Here is a 20,057-nt window from a genome sequence, read left to right on the forward strand (position 1 = left end):
AAGAACTTTTTCATAGCAGGCATCTAATTTGTCTTTCCACCAAACCATGGTGAGAACATAGCAGAAGCTCAATAAATAATCTGGTAATTGAATACAGAGCCCCAAAATTTGTGAGTGCATACTGAAGTTTTACATTACAAGGTTATATTAACCTTTGATAAGAGAGCAGCATGCTTAGATATTAATGATTTCAAAACATAGCTCTATGAAGGACTGATTATTTAGTTACCTGGATCAAATAATTTGCTGTGAGGTAAGTAGCTTAGCCATCCTCATCTATGAACATAGATGAGAACAAAGCCAAAAAAAAAACTAGAAACTTATTTTAAGACAAACAAAAAGGAGTTTCGGGGAAACCAGACAGAGGTGTCCCCAAATAAGAAATATGTATGAAGGGAGAGGTTAGATTTTGGGAAACATCTTTTGGAACTCTAAACCTAACTTTTATCTGGAGAGAATTAATAGATGTCAAAAATAGACTTTCACATGTCTTGCAAAGTCCAATGGATGATTACAAAGTCATTAAACATGTACAGACACACACACACACACACACACCCAACATGCCCCTCTCAAGGAAGTGGATCTTATTTAACTTCCCACCCCTTGAGTATGGGCTGTACTCACTGCCTTGTTACAAAAAAAGCAGAGTACGGAAAGAGAGGGAAAAAAAGTTATTTTATAATGCAAAACATGGCAAAAGTTGCCTTGTTCAGGTCAAGGTTAGCAACATCAATGGTAAGTCATGTTGACATCAGATAATCTTGCTATTAGTGATAAGAATGGTACTTCAACTCTGTGGTCAAGCTCCCAAGACCCATAATCCCAGTGTTACCATCAGAAAAATTTCAGACAACCTCAAATTGAGGGGTATTCAAACTATCTAACCAGTATCCCTCAAGACCATCAAGGTCATCAAAAACAAGAAAAAACGGAGAAACTCTCAGACATGAGAAGAGGCTACAGGAGACCTGGATAATGGGGGGGATCCTGGAACCAAAAAATAAAAAAGGACATTAGGGAGAAACTAGCGAAATCTGAATAGAGCGTGGAGTTTAGCTAATATAATATAACGTGGTACTGATGTTGATTCCTTCATTTTGACAAATGTGTCATGGTAACAGAAGGTGTTTACAATAGGGGAAACTGGGCGTGAAGTCTGCAGACTCTGTACTGCATTTACAACTTTTCAGTAAGGTTGAAATTATTCTAAAAGACAAAGTTTATTTTTTAAAAAACAAGGCAATTCTATATGAAATAATCTCAAATAAATTTATTGATATGCTCAGGGTGAAGTACAGCATATATAGATGCAGTCATAAAAAGACTGTGTGCACAAACTTGCTTGTGCATGAAATCTTCCTTTAAAGATAGATGGATCACTTTCGTAAAATGTAGTAGTAATAGCTTACACTCAAATAGTAAGAGTAGCATTAATACAGGGCTCACCATGTGTCAGGCATGACTCTAAGTGTTATGTACAGATTAACTCATTTATTTCTCACAAAAAATCCATAAAATCAGTATTATTATTATTTACGCAGAAGATTTTCAATATAACTACTGGCATTATTTACTAACGTATTGGTACATTTCCCCTTGGTAACTTACAGCCTCTTCAGATGAAATTTCACCACTTAAACTATGACTTCATTTCTTATCCTCCCTCCACAATATAATGGAAGGTTGGCAGTAGGCCCAGTCATTTGGCATCTTTTGTAAAAATCTACCATTCTATTGATAATTAGGCTTCATGGAAAATACGCATGTTTGAAACTCACTTGTCTCTGCTAATACGCATGCTTAATATAGTTTGAGTGACATATATCCATTGAAATTATCCCCCAAGGATACCAACACTAGAGATCTTACCATTTGAAAAGGGTATATCATAATCTTACTTTAATATTCAATGTTATGTTTTATGCCAATGGGGACCATGTAATCAGGGGTTCTTAAATTGGGATATATGGACCCCTCCAAATGGGTCTGTGGATAGAGCTTGGATGGGAAAAGTACATCTTTATTTTCACAGGCATCTCACTAAAATCTAGCATTTCCTTCCATTATAAACACAGGCATGATACAAGTCACAGTAGTATTCACAGATTACATTTAGGCAGATATCTCCTGATATGATCTAAAACATCATGAGATCAAAAATATAGCTGGTGTTAGACCCTCTCCTAGATTTCATTACTTAATGCAACAGTAATCTATAGCTATTACTTTATCACAATTTTTAAATTTTTCAATAATGATTTCAATATAATTTCTTACATTTCATTTTACACATTTAAATTTTTCCTTCTTATAGGTTCATCAGTGTGCTAAAGGGATCTAAAAGAAGGGGGACAGAATGAGAGTTTAGTACATGATGCAGAATATATCTGCTCCACTTGTCTTGAAACCAAAGAAGGGCCCTACTCAGCAAATGCTTGTGTGTTGAAGAAGTGAAAGAAATCAGCATGCCTAATTTGTGCTTTGTGGTTTGATTTAAAATGGTTCATTCTCCACTTTTCTATGAAGAACTCAAAAGGAGTTTGGAAACTAAGAGGAGGTATCAGGCCTTTTTCCAACAGCCATTAGTGCACTGACATAGCAAATGCAATCCCCCAGCAGTGACAGGGCCCTAACTAGAACCTCACTTGCTCTAGGAGGGCACAAACGGTAAAGACAGCTCATCCTGAATGTTTTGAATCACACGTTCCTAAAATGTGAGTGTGGCATCATGCAATGCAATGAAGTACTAAATATTGACTTTAAAAGGCAAAAGAGCAAAAAGGATTTTCCTATAGTAGGCCAAATTAGGAGGGGGAAATGCAAATTATAAAGTTTATATGCAAATATTATATCCCTGAATTTCAAAACCATTTACATCAGTTTCAATGTTGTTTCATTTCTTCAAATAATTTAAATAGAAAGCTATTTGCAGTAAAAAATTGTAAGTGCTATTTCTAAAGCATTAAAATTAGAGATTACCATAATGAAATGTTGATTATCACAAGAAATATTTCATCAAACGAGTTACCAAAACCCATATCCAGTGGCTATGGAATTACAAGCTATTAGTTCAAGAACCCAGACTGCAATTTTGCCAGATACTGGTATCAAGCTAATTGATACGTAGTTTCTGCAATCCATCTTTTCCACTTTTGGGACACTGGACAAGAGCTGTCTCCTTTTAGTGTCCCCATATCTGCTTGTCTACCTGTAAGAATACAGTGAACAGTTCTGATGTGCCCTCCTCCGACTCACTCAATACACATCCATGTATAATTGAAAATAGATAATGTAAATATAAACATTGGTTACAAGCATTTATTCAAGCATTTGTTTAAAAATGGATCATTAGTATAGGAAAGATAAAATCTGTTAAGGTTAAGAGGGATTTAACTAAAAGATGGCTCCAAAGAATTCAGCCAGAACAAATCCTGACCACAAAGTTTTAAATGATCTTGTATTCAGAGATGACTTTCCAGGTCAAGAGGACGAAGGCACAGTAGGTTTCGAGTCACTGATTTGTCAAAAAGTGCACAATAAGTAAAAATAAGCAGTGGAAAGAATGCAAAGCTACATGTATGTTTTCTTAATAAGATAGTAGCCAAAGCAGTATTGTGACATCATCACGTTTTTATAAGAACTATTTTATTTGCTTCAAGGTCTAATTCAATACCTACTGCCTTTGAGGTGGAGCTCACCTTTTAATGTAGCAAGATCAAACCAAAATGCCTTCAACAAATAAAGTTTCTCTGGAAAAGGTATTTCTACAAATAAAAACTTCCCAAAAGATGTAAACAAACAATATCAAACACAAAAGTTGACAAAAAGAGAACACACATAAAAGAAAATATTGCCTCTTGTTTGATCGCTGGCTTGTGACAAAGCTTGTGAACTCCTCTCCTGGTTGCATAGCAACCAATCTAAGCAGCAGTTCTAGCCTGTAAGAAATTTCCATGCCAGAGCTGTGGAAATAGAAGCTAGCTACTCAGTATATTTTTCAAGGTTACCTAAATTTGCAAAAAGTAAAAAAGGAAAATAGAATAATGCTTTGGGGGTTTCCAGAACCAAAGATCTAGAAGGAATTTCTCCAATGCTTTAAGCCCATCTATAACATTTTCAGTGAGTGGCCACCACCCACGCTCAAAGGAGACAACTCCCATATAGGAAAGAAAGGCTCCAACACTCACAGATAGTGTGCTTTATTGTTGAAACAAGTAAGCTCCAAACAACTAAATCACCAAGTTCAAGAGCTAGAAGGTAGAAAGTGGACCTTCTCTCCATAAACACCAACATTGTCGTCCACTTTCTATGCTGCTCCCTAGATGGCTATTGAACAGCAGAATGAGATTGAAGTTTTGCTGTCTTAAATTTTCCAGTAAACACATGATTACAGCTTAATCTTTTAGTATATTCCACCATTCTTGGAAATGGCTGATCGCAGCCCCGTTCAAGTCCCTAAAATGAGCAATTCATTTCCATAGAGCCTCGTTTTAAAAGCTTGAGCCTGGTAAATGTGATCTGTAAACTGAACTGGCATCAGCACAACTGATAGCCACAGACCAGCTTTCAGTCTCTCTCCCTTTAGGTTTTACAGGAAACACATAAAGGACACACATGACAAGATGTGATCTGTCTACAGACTCCAATGCTCTTAAAGTAGGGAAAGAAGGTCAGGTGCAGTGGCTCACACCTGTAAATCCCAGTACTTTGGGAGGCTGAGGAAGGAGGATCGCTTGAGGCCGGGAGTTTGAGACCAGTCTAGGCAACACGGCAAAATCCCATCTCTACAAAAATAAAATAAAAATATAAAGAAATAAATAATTAGAAAGGAAAACAGAGACACACACAAAAGGATTCATAAGCATTTATGAAATAGTCTTAGTTTCTCTATACTTAGTTGCAGATTCTATCCATTAGTTATAGATTTTATCCATTCATGTTTAAAGTCCAGGCCACCAAGGAACAAAGCTTGCTTGCTTCTTACAAGGAAAGTATGTGAATGGGAGTATGTAGTCTCTTAAAGGAGTTCAGTCAGATAATGGGATGATGGAAAAATCAATGGACAAAGGCCTGTGTTGTATTCATAGGCAGGTCAATATGTGGCTTTGTGCAAGTCATATAAGCTGAGATTCAGTTTGGTTATCTATAAAGTTGTATTAATAAGAGCTTCTCTGCTCATTTCATAAGGATGATTTTTAAAAACCAAATATTTTCAAGTAAAGTGACAGAAAGCACTTACAAACTTCTGAATACTCTTTCTGACTTCATGCAACAGTTCCTGCCTCCTAAAGTCATATTGTGGGAGTGCCATATTGGTACTGACAATTTCTAGAGCTTCAAATTATGAGCTGAAAGTGGCAAATTTTAATTTATTTCTGTCTATAAAGAAGTACTTGGAAAAAAAATAAAAACGTAGCTTTATTATTAGACTTTAAGCCATCAGAAAATTTAGTGTCAGCAGTTGATGAGTAGCAAGATTGACAATTAGAAGAGGAACACAAAAATGAAAGGTAGTCAGCCTCTTCTCAGTTCCCTGCACTTCCTGATTTTTAAAAATGATGCATTTCTTAGTTTTTTGATGCTGAATTAGAAAAATAATAAGCACAATTATAAATTTGGGTTGAGGAACATTTTCTTTTGGAACACAGTTAACAGTACAATACTAAAAATAATTTAAAAGCTTTTTTATTAATCAAATTAATTGGTCTCATGAGATGATTTTTTTTAAAGTACACAGGATCCTTTCTAAAACATGTTTCTGTAGAGAGAAAGGCTTCCCTCATTTGGTGATTAAAATATTATGTTTTCATTTAAAAAGTTTGGCTTCTATATAAAAACACTTATATAGCTGTTGAATTAAAAGTAAAGAACAGTTAACAAGTTTGAGACACTGGTGAGTATGTCTAAGAGCTGATTAAGGTAAAACCTTGCTATGTTTGTACTCATCAACTGTAAGCCTTTGTTTGGCCACATTTGACATCACTGGCAAAAACTCTTGAGTTTACTGTAACAAGGTATCCTGGTAGGAAAGGCCAGTCTTTATTAGGGAGCATGGAATTCACAGAAGAGAGGAGTCTGAGAAGAAACACATTCCCTACCCAGCCGAGAAGTGGTTCCTTCTATGGCTGTGAGCCTTGACTTGCCACATTACTCATTTCAGCTTCCTGCACAATTTCAAAAGCACCCCCTGTGTCATGATAAATGTTGTGTTAAAATCATCAATAGCTAAGTCTACTAGCAAAATGTGACTCTCACTGCTCCCCAGATCCGGCAGGAAGAACACTTGCACATAACAGATGTATGGAACATACCCAACAAGCTGTTGTATGTTGAGTTCAAGTCTTATCTCATGCAGAGGTATCAAGGAAATGAGAGGGCTTAAACCTTCCTTTGAGTTGGAACAGATAAAGGACTATAGAGAAAAACAGTCCTTATGTGAGAAAAGGCTTAATCAGTCTTCCTGTACATATATATGCACTCATTGAAGACAAGAACTTTGGAAAGCATTATCTTCCAGTCAAGATGAAGAGAACTCATATTTGCTCAGTGATGGCCTGTGCTATGCACCATATTGGGTGTTACAAACCATCCCATAAGGTAGGTATCACACCTATTTTGCAGATGGATAACCAGAGCTCAAAGAGGTAAAGTGTGAAGCCCAGGGACATGCAGACAGTAAGGGGTGGGATTAAAATTTGAGTCCGAATCAGTCTGACTTTCAGGCTCACCTACTTTACCTTATACCACATACTACCTCCCTTTCTAATATATATATATATAAAAAAATTACTAAGGGAGGCTGAATCCAGCCCAGAATACCTTAATCATTGCAAAAGGCTGACTATTGAATCCTAGAAACTTTCTGTTAAAGAGCAACATATTTACATGCCAGAAGGTTTTAGCATATGTTCTATCTATATCATTTCCAAATACCTATCAGCATAGTGCTCCAGAATCCTGACAAGGCTGACATCTTAATTGCTGACTCTTTTCTCAGAAGGTTATACATGCCTCAAATTATAGCTAGATATTCAAAACACTGGATCAAAGTTGAAATAAATAAGTGAACCAAATAACTGTCACCAATATGGCTTTGCTGGTTAGAATGCAAATCCAGCAAATAAAAAACTATGGTGGGACATAGGAGGTAGGGTAGAAGTCAGAGCACACAGGTAAGTAGCCAAGAGTGAGGCTATTCCCAAAAACCAGAGAATGATCACAGAGAGGAGAAGCTTATGGCTGAGGGAGAAACCTACCTAACGCCGTTATCAGCCACAGCAACCTCCAGTTGATTGCCGTGGGAGTAACCAGCCGGGACCAGCACCTCAAATGTCATATCTGGAAATCCTTGACCAATTTTTCTGGTTTCCTTTATCCAGATGTATCAGTAGGCAGCATGGCCCTGGGAAGGGCATGATTTGGGGACTCACTGAAATCTGGGTTCACACAGAGTTTTGCTATATACCAACTACTTTGAACCTCTGCTCCCCCATCCATAAATTGAAAGTAATCAAGCCAGTTTCACAGAATCAGTGGAGAATCAAATAAGTTAACATCATATAGCACATAATGGCCACTCAATAAAATTAGTTCCTTTACTTTCATTTTTACTGCGCCATTTGAAGTAATTAAGTATCAGCAGACTGGCCATAAGCTCAAAATACAAACCACAATCAGCTACATCAGGAAGTCTTTTTCTCCTTTGTGAAACTAAGGAAGAATATGTGTGTATGTATATATATATATATATCCTACTTTTCTATGGCCTGAGAAAGAAGCACTTTTTATTGCAATAACCTCTTGAGTTGGGAGCTACAGACTAAGTAGCAGGTGATATGCATTACACTTTATTGTGAAGAGAGAAGCATATCATTGTAGCTTAGAGACTATAGTATTTATCACAATGAAGCTCCTCCCCCGGGATGAATTAGCAGAGTAACTCCCACCAGAGACTCAACAGGGATCTGAGACTTTCTAGATCTCTAACTTACATCATTATATATTTTAAACAAATACACATGCACAATGTGAGTTTGTGTATACAAATATATATATATATATGTATATAATGTCTAGGAATATCCAGTTTATATATATTTAGTGATAGTACACACACTAGATAGACAGATAAAGATGTATTACTGAAGACCAAAGTAAGATTAATATCCTCAAATCCTGTTCCTCTATTTTGGATCCCACGGTTAGAATATCTTAAATGTGGAGTATGTGACATGTCAGTCAGGGAGATGGGCATAGGAAGAAACCTTGACCATTTTGAAACTGAACTGTAAAGCATCTTTTCCTGGCTCCATCACCAAGTTCTTGTCTACTGCTTTACTACTAGACTTTAAATTTTTTTTAAGCCCTCATGATTTTCTATGTTTTAGCACCATCTTCTTAAAACCTGCTACCTGGAAATGGGGTTAGAATGCCATCAATTGAAGGAAAGGAAAGAGGAAGGAATGACTGTATGGTAGTGGTGATGATAGTTGAAATTTATCAAACATATCTGCCAAGAGCTTTTTGAGAACAGTACATTCTCAATTAATTCTCCTAACAACCCAATGAGATAGATACCTGTTATTAATTTCCTTTAGAAATGAGAAAATTGAGGAATAAGGTGGTCTAGTAACTTGTTCATGATTCCTAATGAGTAACTAGCCAGCCAGACTCCAACCAAGCCATTGTCACTGCAGAGCTCTCACTCTGAATTACTAGGCTATACTGCCCTCCAGATGGAGGGAGCTTGTGATCGAGAGCTCTTGCACTACCCAAGTTAGGACCACAATTTCCATCACAGAGATCAAGATTGTAGAGCAAGAATTTACTTTAGAATTCCAGGGTGTGTTTAGATGTGATAATAGATTTATATGTGACATGAATAAATCCATAAAAGGGTCTACCACAAAGGAGACTTCTTTTTTTCTTTCTTTTTTTTTTTTCCTTTCCAACTATGGTAGATTCAAAAGGGGACTTCTATGAGAGTTACAAAACAGTGAGATCATATGACAGAATATGAGATAACATGACAGTGAGATATTACAGAATGCAGATTGCTTGAAAACCACTGCACTGCATCAAAGAAATTAGCATTCATGGATACCTTACCATATCATAACCCATAATTGCATCCAACAACATCTATACTAGACTGAAACACATTTATACTCGATGATCTCTTGCCTTAGAATTTAAAACCTAACTTTAGCTTATCTTTCAGCCACATTTACCACCCTAACAAAAATATGATCCTTAATTGTGCCCAAATATATTTTCTAAAGATTTACATATTTGAAAATAATTATACAGTTAACCGTTCCAGCACAGTTGGAAAACAATTGTTTACTAGATTTTTAAATTAAACTTTAAGGGTTAATCAGAATATAAAGAGAATTAGAAGGCAAAGGAAATCTAGAAAAATATTTGCCGCCAAAATGATAAAGGAATAATAGTATTAATATATAAAAAGCTCACATAAGTTAACAAGAAAAATACTAATACTCTAAAAAAATAATACCCAAAGACATGCACAATTTACAGAAGTTGTTAAATATTTACTTAGCATGAAAAAATATTCTATCCATTAGTAATCAAAGAAAGGCAAGGAAGGCCCCTTTTGTAGAAATATTCCTTCCTGCCTGTAATCCCAGCACTTTGGGAGGCTGAGATGGGCAGATTACCTGGGGTCGGGAGTTCAAGACCAGCCTGGCCAACATGGTGAAATCCTGTCTCTATTAAAAATACCAAACATGGCTGGGCGTGGTGGCTCACACCTGTAATCCCAGCACTTTGGGAGGCCGAGGCGGGCGGATCACGAGGTCAGGAGATCGAGACCATCCTGGCTAACACGGTGAAACCCCGTCTCTACTAAAAATACAAAAAATTAGCCAGGCGTGGTGGCGGGCACCTGTAGTCCCAGTTACTCAGGAGGCTGAGGCAGAAGGACGGCGTGAACTCGGGAGGCGGAGCTTGCAGTGAGCCGAGATCGCGCCACTGCATTCCAGCCTGGGTGAGAGCGAGACTCTGTCAAAAAAAAAAAAAAAAAAAAAAAAAAATACCAAACATTAGCTGGATGTAGTGGTGAGCACCTGAGTAATCCCAATTACTCAGGAGGCTGAGACAGGAGAATCGCTTAAACCTGGGAGGCGGAGACTGCAGTGAGCCGAGTTTCGCCATCGCACTCCAGCCTGGGCAACAAGAGCGAAACTCTGTCTCAAAAATAATAATAATAATAATAATAATAATAATAATAATAATAATAATAATAATACTTCCTGAGTGTAATCTTCATGGTTGGTCTCTAAATACTGTATTTTTCTAAAAGAAACTACTAACTACCAAAATCTTGAGTTTAATAATAAACCCAAATTTGTAGAGATCCCTGTCACATTTTTTTTTTTTTTTTGAGACGGAGTCTTGCTCTGTCGCCCGAGCTGGAGTGCAGTGGCCGGATCTCAGCTCACTGCAAGCTCCTCCTCCCGGGTTTACGCCATTCTCCTGCCTCAGCCTCCGGAGTAGCTGGGACTACAGGCGCCCGCCACCTCGCCCGGCTAGTTTTTTGTATTTTTAGTAGAGACGGGGTTTCACCGTGTTAGCCAGGATGGCCTCGATCTCCTGACCTCGTGATCCGCCCGTCTCGGCCTCCCAAAGTGCTGGGATTACAGGCTTGAGCCACCGCGCCCGGCCGCCCTGTCACATTTTTAAGTCATTTTCCAGGGCAAATAATATCCTCACCACAGACTTCAGCAAAGCAAATTAAACCTGTAGGAAAAAAATAAATAAAATGGATGATTCTTCTACCTTCAGGAAGAATCAGATGTCTGCAAGAAAATACTACGATAACAGACTTAATTTCTGAAATCTTTAACAACTTAAGAGTGGTTCTAGAAAACAGAGGGGCAATTGAAAAATGAGATTTTCTCAGGGGCTAAAGGATGCTAAACAGTATGATTTGGGTGAGCATGAGATAAACAGTTTGTGGCTATGCATCTTTTGGTCTGCCAAGCCAGAATTCGAAGCTAGTGGGCTCAAAGCTGGTGTCAGTTACTTGTAATGTGATAGCTAGATGTCAGTTAAAGTGATCATTCATAAGATAATCTCTATATGAGTAAATTATATACTTTTATGACTATTCTAAGTAGTATTAATATTTTATTCTTCCATATGCAAATATTTGCATTCCTAACACATTTGTTAAAAGGCCTACAATACCACTAGTCTCCTTAGAATAGAAATCAATACAAATACACCTTCCTCAGACGTCACACAAAGGTGTTTAGGGACCGACACTCCAAAATTAAAACAGGGGTCTTTTACTCCTACAGAGCACACACCTTCAAGAAGCGCCCACTTGAATCAGCAGAGGAAGGACACACCTGGCCCCCCGCTGGCTCAGTCGTGAGGATAAATAAATGCCAGAGAATGCAGCCAGAGCACTCGCACTTCTGAACCTAACAGAAGGCAGTCTCCCCCACACGGAGACCTTCAGGGCCACCTCGCGCTAGAACAGTGGTAGCTCTGATTTCTTCTGAATGTCAAATGAAAACAAACTTTTGCAAGCAACCAAAATCACCCACCCATTTTTAGTCAGCCTCATTGTAACCCATACCCTTACACTGGGCGTGAGTCAATTCTGACAGTTCTTAGAATTGTGTCACTGGGATTCAGACTTTGCCTGACATGCTGCAGCATTGTTCCTGGTGACTCATATTCCACAGTTCAAAGACAAAAGAATTCTACAGATAGGCTCACACTTTCCTTCATCCTTTCTATTAAGTAAATCGAACGCCCTGACAGCACACCTATCTATAGATGTCAAGTCACATTCACAGGCATCTAAATCAAAGGCTTGCCTAGGCAAGTGTTTGGCAAACAAGATCTAAAAAGTGACCTCGGTTTCTTAAATGTTGCCACGGGAGTCATATTCTACAGAAACACATTATCAAAGCAGTGGGGGGGGGGGGGTGAAGAAATGGGGAAAGAATCAGATACTACACAAAATGAATGGTTTTCCTTTTATTTTCATTGACACTCTTATCTCATTCAATTCAGAATTCATCCAAACTACCACTTCAATTTATACACTCTGAAGTGTACACTGCCTCATTCCCTAATCCCAGGAGGATTTTAATATTTTAGCTGAGTGAGGAGATTTAATAACAGAGATTCTGAAAAAGGATTCTGTATTTTCCACAGAGGCCCCAGCCATTTTGCTGGTGAAGAGGGTTGGACCATTAAGTGACAGGAGCTGTGGGAGCTGAGTGGGTGCCAAGCAGCAAGTCATCTCTGTCAAGTTCAGAGCTCTCACTTCTGAAATGGACATTCGTTGAAACTATGACAAGGAAGAAAGAAGGCAAACTGAGCAGACAGGACAGTAAGGGTTCCAAAGCACCAAGGCAGATGAGTATATACCAGATGGGTCCCAGGCCAGAAGAAATGCTCCCAAGATACCAAAAATGTAAAGTAGAAGATACTTTTAAGTTGGGGATAAAAGGTATCAACTCTCACCTCTTTTTGCCTCACTCAGTATTTTGCTTTTTTTTTTTTTTTTCTCTTTTTTTTTTTTGACAGAGTCTTGCTTTGTCGCTCAGTTTAGGGTGCAGTGGCGCGATCTTGGCTCACTGCAACCTCTGCCTCCCAGATTCAAGCGATTCTCCTGCCTCAGTCTCCCGAGTAGCTGGGATTACAGGTGCGTGCCACCACGCCCGGCTAATTTTTTGTATATTTAGTAGAAACAGGGTTTCACCGTGTTAGCCAGGATGGTCTCAATCTCCTGACCTCATGATCCACCTGCCTCGGCTCACTCAGTTTTAATCACTCTCCTAACTGAATTCCTGGTGGTGTTGGAGCCTCTAAAGAAATCATTTCAGCCTCGTATTCCCAATAGCCTTTGTGTCTTCTGGCATCATGGGCACAGAGTCAGAATTTCAGTAAAGACAGCATTTATACCATATATAAAAATTGCTACAGAAGGCAGCATAACCACACATTCATTTCAGAAGCTGTTTAAATGGCTGAGTGCTATAAATGAGGTTGGACTGTGCACAAATATGTGAGTAAAACAGAACAAGAAAGTCCTAAATCCATATATGAATAGTTGTTTCATTCTTGTAGAAGGTTTAAGATAAACTAAAATATTACAATCTTGAGATATGACAGCCTATATTTCTGTTCTTCATCAGAGTATTGGTGAAATTCATGTTCCATTCATTGTAAAAAATTTTATTAATTATTAACTATACTAGATATAAATTTCTAAAACATAGAGAATGCTTTTGAGTAACCACGGAATATAGTAAGAATGGGAGAAATTGGGAGGATTTTATTTATCCAATTGTATCAAATGAGTTTGTGATAAGACCTATAAAAGCCTACATTAGCTTTGAAATTATGAAGACCTTTATTTAACTCTCTGAATAGCCACTAACTAGATCTATGCTCCTGATCAAATTAGTTAACATATGACTCCATTTTTAATCTTTAAAGGATTAAGATAGTTTTACTTTTGCTCTTTAAAATTATTGAGAAAGTAAATACAGTAAAAATGGAAAAATACTTTGATAGGTAGAACATATCATACGGCTGAGATAAAATTGTGTGCCCGACCCACATAAATCTGACTTTAGCATATTATTGGTGACACAATTAATATTGACCAGCAACATTACAACATCCTGCTAAGTTGGTATCATGATGAGCCTACTGAACCAATGTCAAAGTCTTACTAGAGTACATTATCATTCTTAGAGTCATTCAGGAAAAAAACAGCATCACTCAGTCCTTCCGCTGAACAAAAACAAAAACAAAAAATAATTTTAGGAAGACAATTCAGACTGGGCACCGTGGCTCACGCCTGTAATCCCAGCACTTTGGAAGGTCGAGGTGGGTGGATCACCTGAGGTCAGGAGTTCAAGACCAGCCTGGCCAACCTGGCAAAACCCCATCTCTATTAAAAATGCAAAAATTAGCCAGGCGTGGTGGTGTGTGCCTATAATTCCAGCTACTTGGGAGACTGAGGCAGGAGAATTGTTTGAACCCAGGAGGCAGAGGTTGCAGTGAGCTGAGATCGTACCACTGCACTCTAGCCTGGGCAACAGAGCAAGACTCCGTCTCAAAAAAAAAAAAAAAAAAAAAAAGAAAGAAAAAAGAAAGAAGATATTTCAAGTGTATTACAGAATTGTGTAGTGAATATGTTACAGAAACAAAATAACCAAAAGACCATAGACAGAAAATAGAATTATAAGTTAATTAATAGTTTAATCACATGAAATAATTGGTGTTAGACTATTTTTTACTTACCAAAATGGCAATTTCACATAATTCAACCTAGTAAAATATATACATATGAATGCAGAAGTCATCTTAGGAAAAAAATAAATATAATGTGAATTATATTGATATTTATTAAGCTCTATTATGGTACCAAGTTAAATGTTTTGTTTCAATAAATTCTCACAACAAACTTATGAGGCAGATACTATTATTCATCTATTTCTATATGAAGAAAATGAAGCAAGGAGAACTGACATTCTAATGCAGTCTGTCCTAACCCTTACCTGACCCTGCTGGTTGAAAAGAATAGTGGATGGCATGAGCATATGGAAAGATGAATGGTGACAACTCCAGGAAGATGAGAGGCCAAGAGGGAGAGAGGTGAAGCATTTACACGTCACTGTATAGGGGAAAGGCAGCCTGCATAGCCCACTGAGCAGAATATCCTTCAAGGTTAGACAGACATATCAGGTTACCACAGCTAAAGGTCTTTCACTATTAAAATAATTGAAGCGACTCTCCTTGTTCTAATTCCAGATTTAGAAGCAAACACCTGATCATAATTGCACTCCCATGTAGACTTTTCGGTTTAGCTAAATCAAACATTTAATTTTCATGGCATTATCAGTGGAGAAATGGATGCTGTATCAGTCTCCAGGGGGTCTTGGTTACTCCGTACATGCCATTAAATCAAGCCTCAAACCTCACAGCTGAGAAGCAGATGTGAAACACAACTAATAGCACCAAGGAATTATCCTACCATGAGCACATGTTCAGGTGACCAGGTTGCCCCACTAGGCAAGAGTATAAAAGCCTTCAAATTTGACAACAATAAACTGGTTTAAAAGGACTATCTCCTGTAAATAATTCATTCGAGTCTATGTTTATAAGAAAGAAACTTGTCCACACAAAATAATATATTTGTTGAGTTTAGTGGTAATTTTCATTACCTTTCTAGAGCTTCGTGGATAATCGGATCCAAAGTCACCCTAAAAAAGTAAAGAAACAAACATTTAGCAAACATGCAAGAATTCCAAATATTTACCATGACAGTGATTTACACATGCACATTATTAATTGACTTATATACATAGTAAGTGCCTTAAAGGGGGAGAACACAAAGTAAAATAGAGGAAATAAAATGAATTCTACTTAAAAAAAAAGACATCTGCAGGAAATGCTTAGATAACTACAAAATAAAGAAAAGCAGGGACACCAAATCAATAGCATCAATAGTTTGAAGAGAATTTTTAAAAATGAAATTGTGCCAGATACAGTAAAATAGTATGATCTTGAACTTGAAATGAATGTGCCAATGAGATGCAACTGTAACAGCAGTAATAAAGATAATTTAAATATTTTTTCCTCCGCATGAAAATGCTGGCATCAGAAAACATTTTCCCATGTAACTTTCTTGCACAGCTATTATGAGAAATCCATTTGCTCCCAAACTTCATTACTGTAAATATTGTTTACCAAGGGTCAGAATAGCAAGACATGTAAAAGCCAAAAGTCTGATTATGCAAGAGATGATATGGTTCCTATAATATTATTACCTCAAAATAGAAAACTAAGGATCTACTCTGACTACAGGAACTCCAAGATGAAGGTTAACTCTGACTTTCTGTTTTTACAAAATGCTAACTTTATTCCATCAGAGAAGAAATGCCTTTAGCTCATTTCCTATCAGAATATAGTAATATGTGCAATATGCAAATTATTCCAACTGGTACTGAAGTTTAAATATGTAGAATGTAAAGAAAGGAACATTCTACTTTGTAGTTAACTCTAACTACACTTGTGTACAGTTCATTCGACTCCATCAAAGGCTATTCAAATTGACACCACAAAAATTATTTCATCTTGTCAGCTTTAAAAAACCCACTATCAAGTCATACAGAATTGAATCTGCAATTTCATGTTTCTATTTGAGCTTCCAATAAAGAAAAAAATAGAAGGAAATTAACATTTCTAAAACCTTAACTTTATTCCTGGTATCTCAGCTACATTTTCTTATTTAATCTTCACAACTTCTAAAACAGTAAGTGTAATAGCCTTGTATAATCATAAAAGCAATGCACATTCATTACAGAAAATGTGCCAAGTACAGAAAATGAAAATCAATCATAGTCCTACCATTAGAGGAAAGTTAATATTTTGCGTTGTTCTCTTTCAATACACAGTTTCACATATACAGTGTTTTAAACAAGATTGAAATTATTCCATATATACAGTATATCTTGCCTTTTCCCCTTAAAATCATGTCATTTTTCCATATCATAGTCTCAATATGTGGTTTTGATAGTTGCATCCTAATCTACCTATTTATATGACAAAATTTTTTCAAATACTTCCTAGTATTTATGATATACATTTCTGTCTAGCACATCTAACATTGTAATAATCTCCTTGCACAAAAATCTTGACTTTATATCTGCTGCTTTCCTTAAGAGAAATTCACCAAAATGGTATTGTTGAAGAAAAGGAACAAACTTTTTTCATGGCACTTGCCTATCATGTGCCTACCAAAAAGGCAAAATCTATAGATTGCCCATCAAAAGAACAATTCACAGTGCAGGAAAGTGCCCATTTCTCTAAACATTCACAGATATATCTTAGTGTTTTCATAAAATGCTTTTTTATTTATGGTGAAACGGTATGTACTTTTTATTGGAGTTACTTTTTCTTGCTATTACAATGAAGCAATTTTTACAATCCATTGCAGTTCTTTCCCTTTATGCCTTTGACTGTCTTTACTTAGAAGGTTTGTGGTTTTCTATTGATTTATAAGAGCTCCTTAGACAATAAGGAGAATAAGGACAATCATTTGTGTATGATAATTATATAAATATTTTCATTTGCTTTCCCAGTCCATTATTTGCATTTAGGTTTGGTTTATAATGGTTTTGATGCACATAAGTTTAAATTTTATGTAATGAAACATATCAATCATTTACTTTGGGATGTCTGCTCTGGGCTTCTATGCTTAGAAAGTTCTTCTTCCGTCCAATATCAATTAAATAGCTACTTATGTTTTCTTTTGCTTGTCCTCCCAGTCCCTATCACTACCTTTTACCCTTGGCTTTTTTTTTTTTTAACCCATGTGGACTTTATCATAGGTATAATGTGAGATGAGTACTTACTACAATTTTTGACCACCACTTCTCACAGACTTTCCTAAGCACTACTGGTGAAATCACTTATTCCTTCCTGGTTCATCAGTGCAAAATTTGCTTTGAGGCACACCTGAGCTCTGATGTCAGTTTGGACATCTGGGCAAGTCTAGCTTGTCAATGTCTATCTTGCAGCCTTATTGTAAGGATTAAACCAGATAATGTACAGAAATCCCTTACTTCAGTGTCTAGCACAGCGTAAGTGCTTGATTAGGCCAACTAGACACTAGATTCAGGGCTGTTCATTTCTCTTCCTCTGATCCATCTGTCAATACTTGTGCTCACAGCATAAACTTTATAGAGCACACAACATTTGGTCAGAAAAGACACTTTGAACTTCTTTTTCAAAAAATGTTCTTGGCTATTTCTACCTGTTTGTTCTTTACACAGGCCCAACTCACTTTTCATTACAGTTATTCTTCAGATGGTCTTTTCTTGCAATTCTCTCTCTCATTTTCTTTTTTGCACATCTTATTACATAGGCCAGAATTTCCAAAACAATGTTTAAAAGTAATGGTAAGCACAGATATTCTAGTCTTTTAACTGATTACAATAGCAAAGCTTCTAGAGGCTCATAATTGAGTTTGATGTTGACTATGGACTTAAGACAGGTAGTCTTTATAACATCATGGAAGCATCCTTATTTTATGATATTAATTTTTTTTATCTCCTTCCCGCAGAGGAAACTGATTTTTAAAGCAGTAATATGAGCTGCCCAAAGTCATGCAGCCAGTACAGGGTGGGGCCTGAACGCACACCCAAGTCGTCTGGTTCCAGTGTCTTTCTATTTACCATTGTAACCATGCCACCATCCTATAATGTAGTCAGTCTCCAACCCAGTAATATGCTTTGTCCAAAATTTATATATAGCCAAAAAAATTGTTGTTTAGACCTTATAAAACATCTTCTTATAAAAGTAAAGCAACAAAAGATGGCTAGTTATTAGCTCACCTAAAGAAATGTAGGTCACCCATTATTATCTGTAGAAATACTTTAATATTCATCAGTATTTCTATGGGAAAGCAAATTAGTAGGAGACACCTCTTCCTCCCTAACTCTGCCCGCAATCTAAATTCCTCTTCCCAGATCTCATTCTGCCAAGCGGGTCAAAATCATATGCTATGAGGTAAATGATGTGCTTAAGTAGAATCTGAATACACAGAATTAAGAGACACAGATGGGACTTCTCCTCAGTCATCCTCTAAGCAGAGAGAATAAAAAGCTCTCATAGCTTTGGCCACTGTAGGTACAAACACTGAGGCAGAAAAGTGTAGGACTTTGAAGCAAAACAGAAACTCTTGGAGGAAAAGGATTGAGTCAGCAGGTAAGAAGGAGATGGTGGTAAACAGCAAAGTAGAAGGAGAAAACCAGAGTGAAATGTTTCTGTGGCACCCCGTGGCCTTCTCCTTCTTCCTCATACACCCATTAGGACTGAAGCTATCTGTCAGAGCAAATGCCAAATATAAATAAGATTTGGCCCATCTGCTTTCCTTTTCATGACCACCAGCCAAACTCTTCTCCAAATTTTTCTCCTCTACAGCTCACCACATTATGGAAAGGCAAGTTTTGCTCCTATTCACCTGAACCTAAATAAATACATGTCTTTCTGTGCTACTCTAGGACAATTTAGCAACTGTTGAAAAATTGACAGGAAATTAAAACTAGAAATAAGAAAAAAAAATGTCCAGTATTAAAAAGCTTCATAATCAAAGTTGACCCTATAGTGATTCCTAGAAGAAAATTACCCAGGCCACCCTCTTTCTCTAGGTTAGTTCTACCCTCTTCTGGAAGAGCTCCTTCATCCCCCAGGCTTTCTCCCATCTCCCTAACAGGAACCTCAGATCCTGCCCCTCCCAAACCTCTCTGTACCCCCAAAACATATAGATCTTACCCTCTTTTCCTTCCCCATGCCCAGGCCCACTCCCAAAGAATCTTGAGTCTAGTTTGCTAAGACCTCATCTGATAATCAAGTCTTGAAAAACACACCCACACCCACCTTTTCTGGTAACCAGCTGCACACCAAGACCCTCTTCCTCCCTAACTCTGCCCGCAATCTAAGTTCCTCTTCCCAGATCTCATTCTGCCAAGCGGGTCAAAATCATATGCTATGAGGTAAATGATGTGCTTAAGTAGAATCTGAATACACAGAATTAAACTAATTATAATTAAACTTAGTGAAATACAATTTAAATAGAAAATATCTCTTTTGCTTTGCTCTTCTCATAGGCCAGGCCATGTATTCAGGTTCCACAGAAAAACAAAAATGCTTGGTTCTTGACTCCTGTCTTGACATTAGTAAAAATGGAAATCTCAATCATGTGCCTAGGGCTCTCACATTTTATCTTCTTCGGCTCACAATCCTGTAGAACCTCAGAGGAGATGTTATTATTTTTATTTGATAAAAGATGAAACTGATGAGCAAAGAAATGAGTGAATTGCCTGGAGTTACACAGTCAGTAATGGAAGCTACAGAACCTGAACTCAGGACTTCTGTTGTCAAATGTCAAGTTCTTCCTGTTTGCTGAAACTGATGCCCACAGTCTCCAGAACCATTAGTTACCAAACATTTACTATTTCCACTAGAGCTACAGAAGCAATCATGGTTCATTT

The 20,057-nt window shown here is 37.2% G+C and overlaps 1 protein-coding gene across 1 annotated transcript in view; it reads right to left on the reverse strand.

Annotated features, from left to right (window-relative positions):
- ANK3 (ankyrin 3) overlaps nucleotides 1-20,057 on the reverse strand; it is a 713,837-nt gene that overhangs the window by 586,510 nt on the left and 107,270 nt on the right. The window contains exon 2 of the mRNA XM_026454835.2: nucleotides 15,225-15,263. Within this exon, the coding sequence (XP_026310620.1) occupies nucleotides 15,225-15,263 (39 nt within the window). The remainder of the gene's footprint in view (nucleotides 1-15,224; nucleotides 15,264-20,057) is intronic.

Source organism: Piliocolobus tephrosceles, chromosome 9, assembly GCF_002776525.5.
Source record: "Piliocolobus tephrosceles isolate RC106 chromosome 9, ASM277652v3, whole genome shotgun sequence".
In the NCBI taxonomy this organism is placed as follows: domain Eukaryota; kingdom Metazoa; phylum Chordata; class Mammalia; order Primates; family Cercopithecidae; genus Piliocolobus; species Piliocolobus tephrosceles.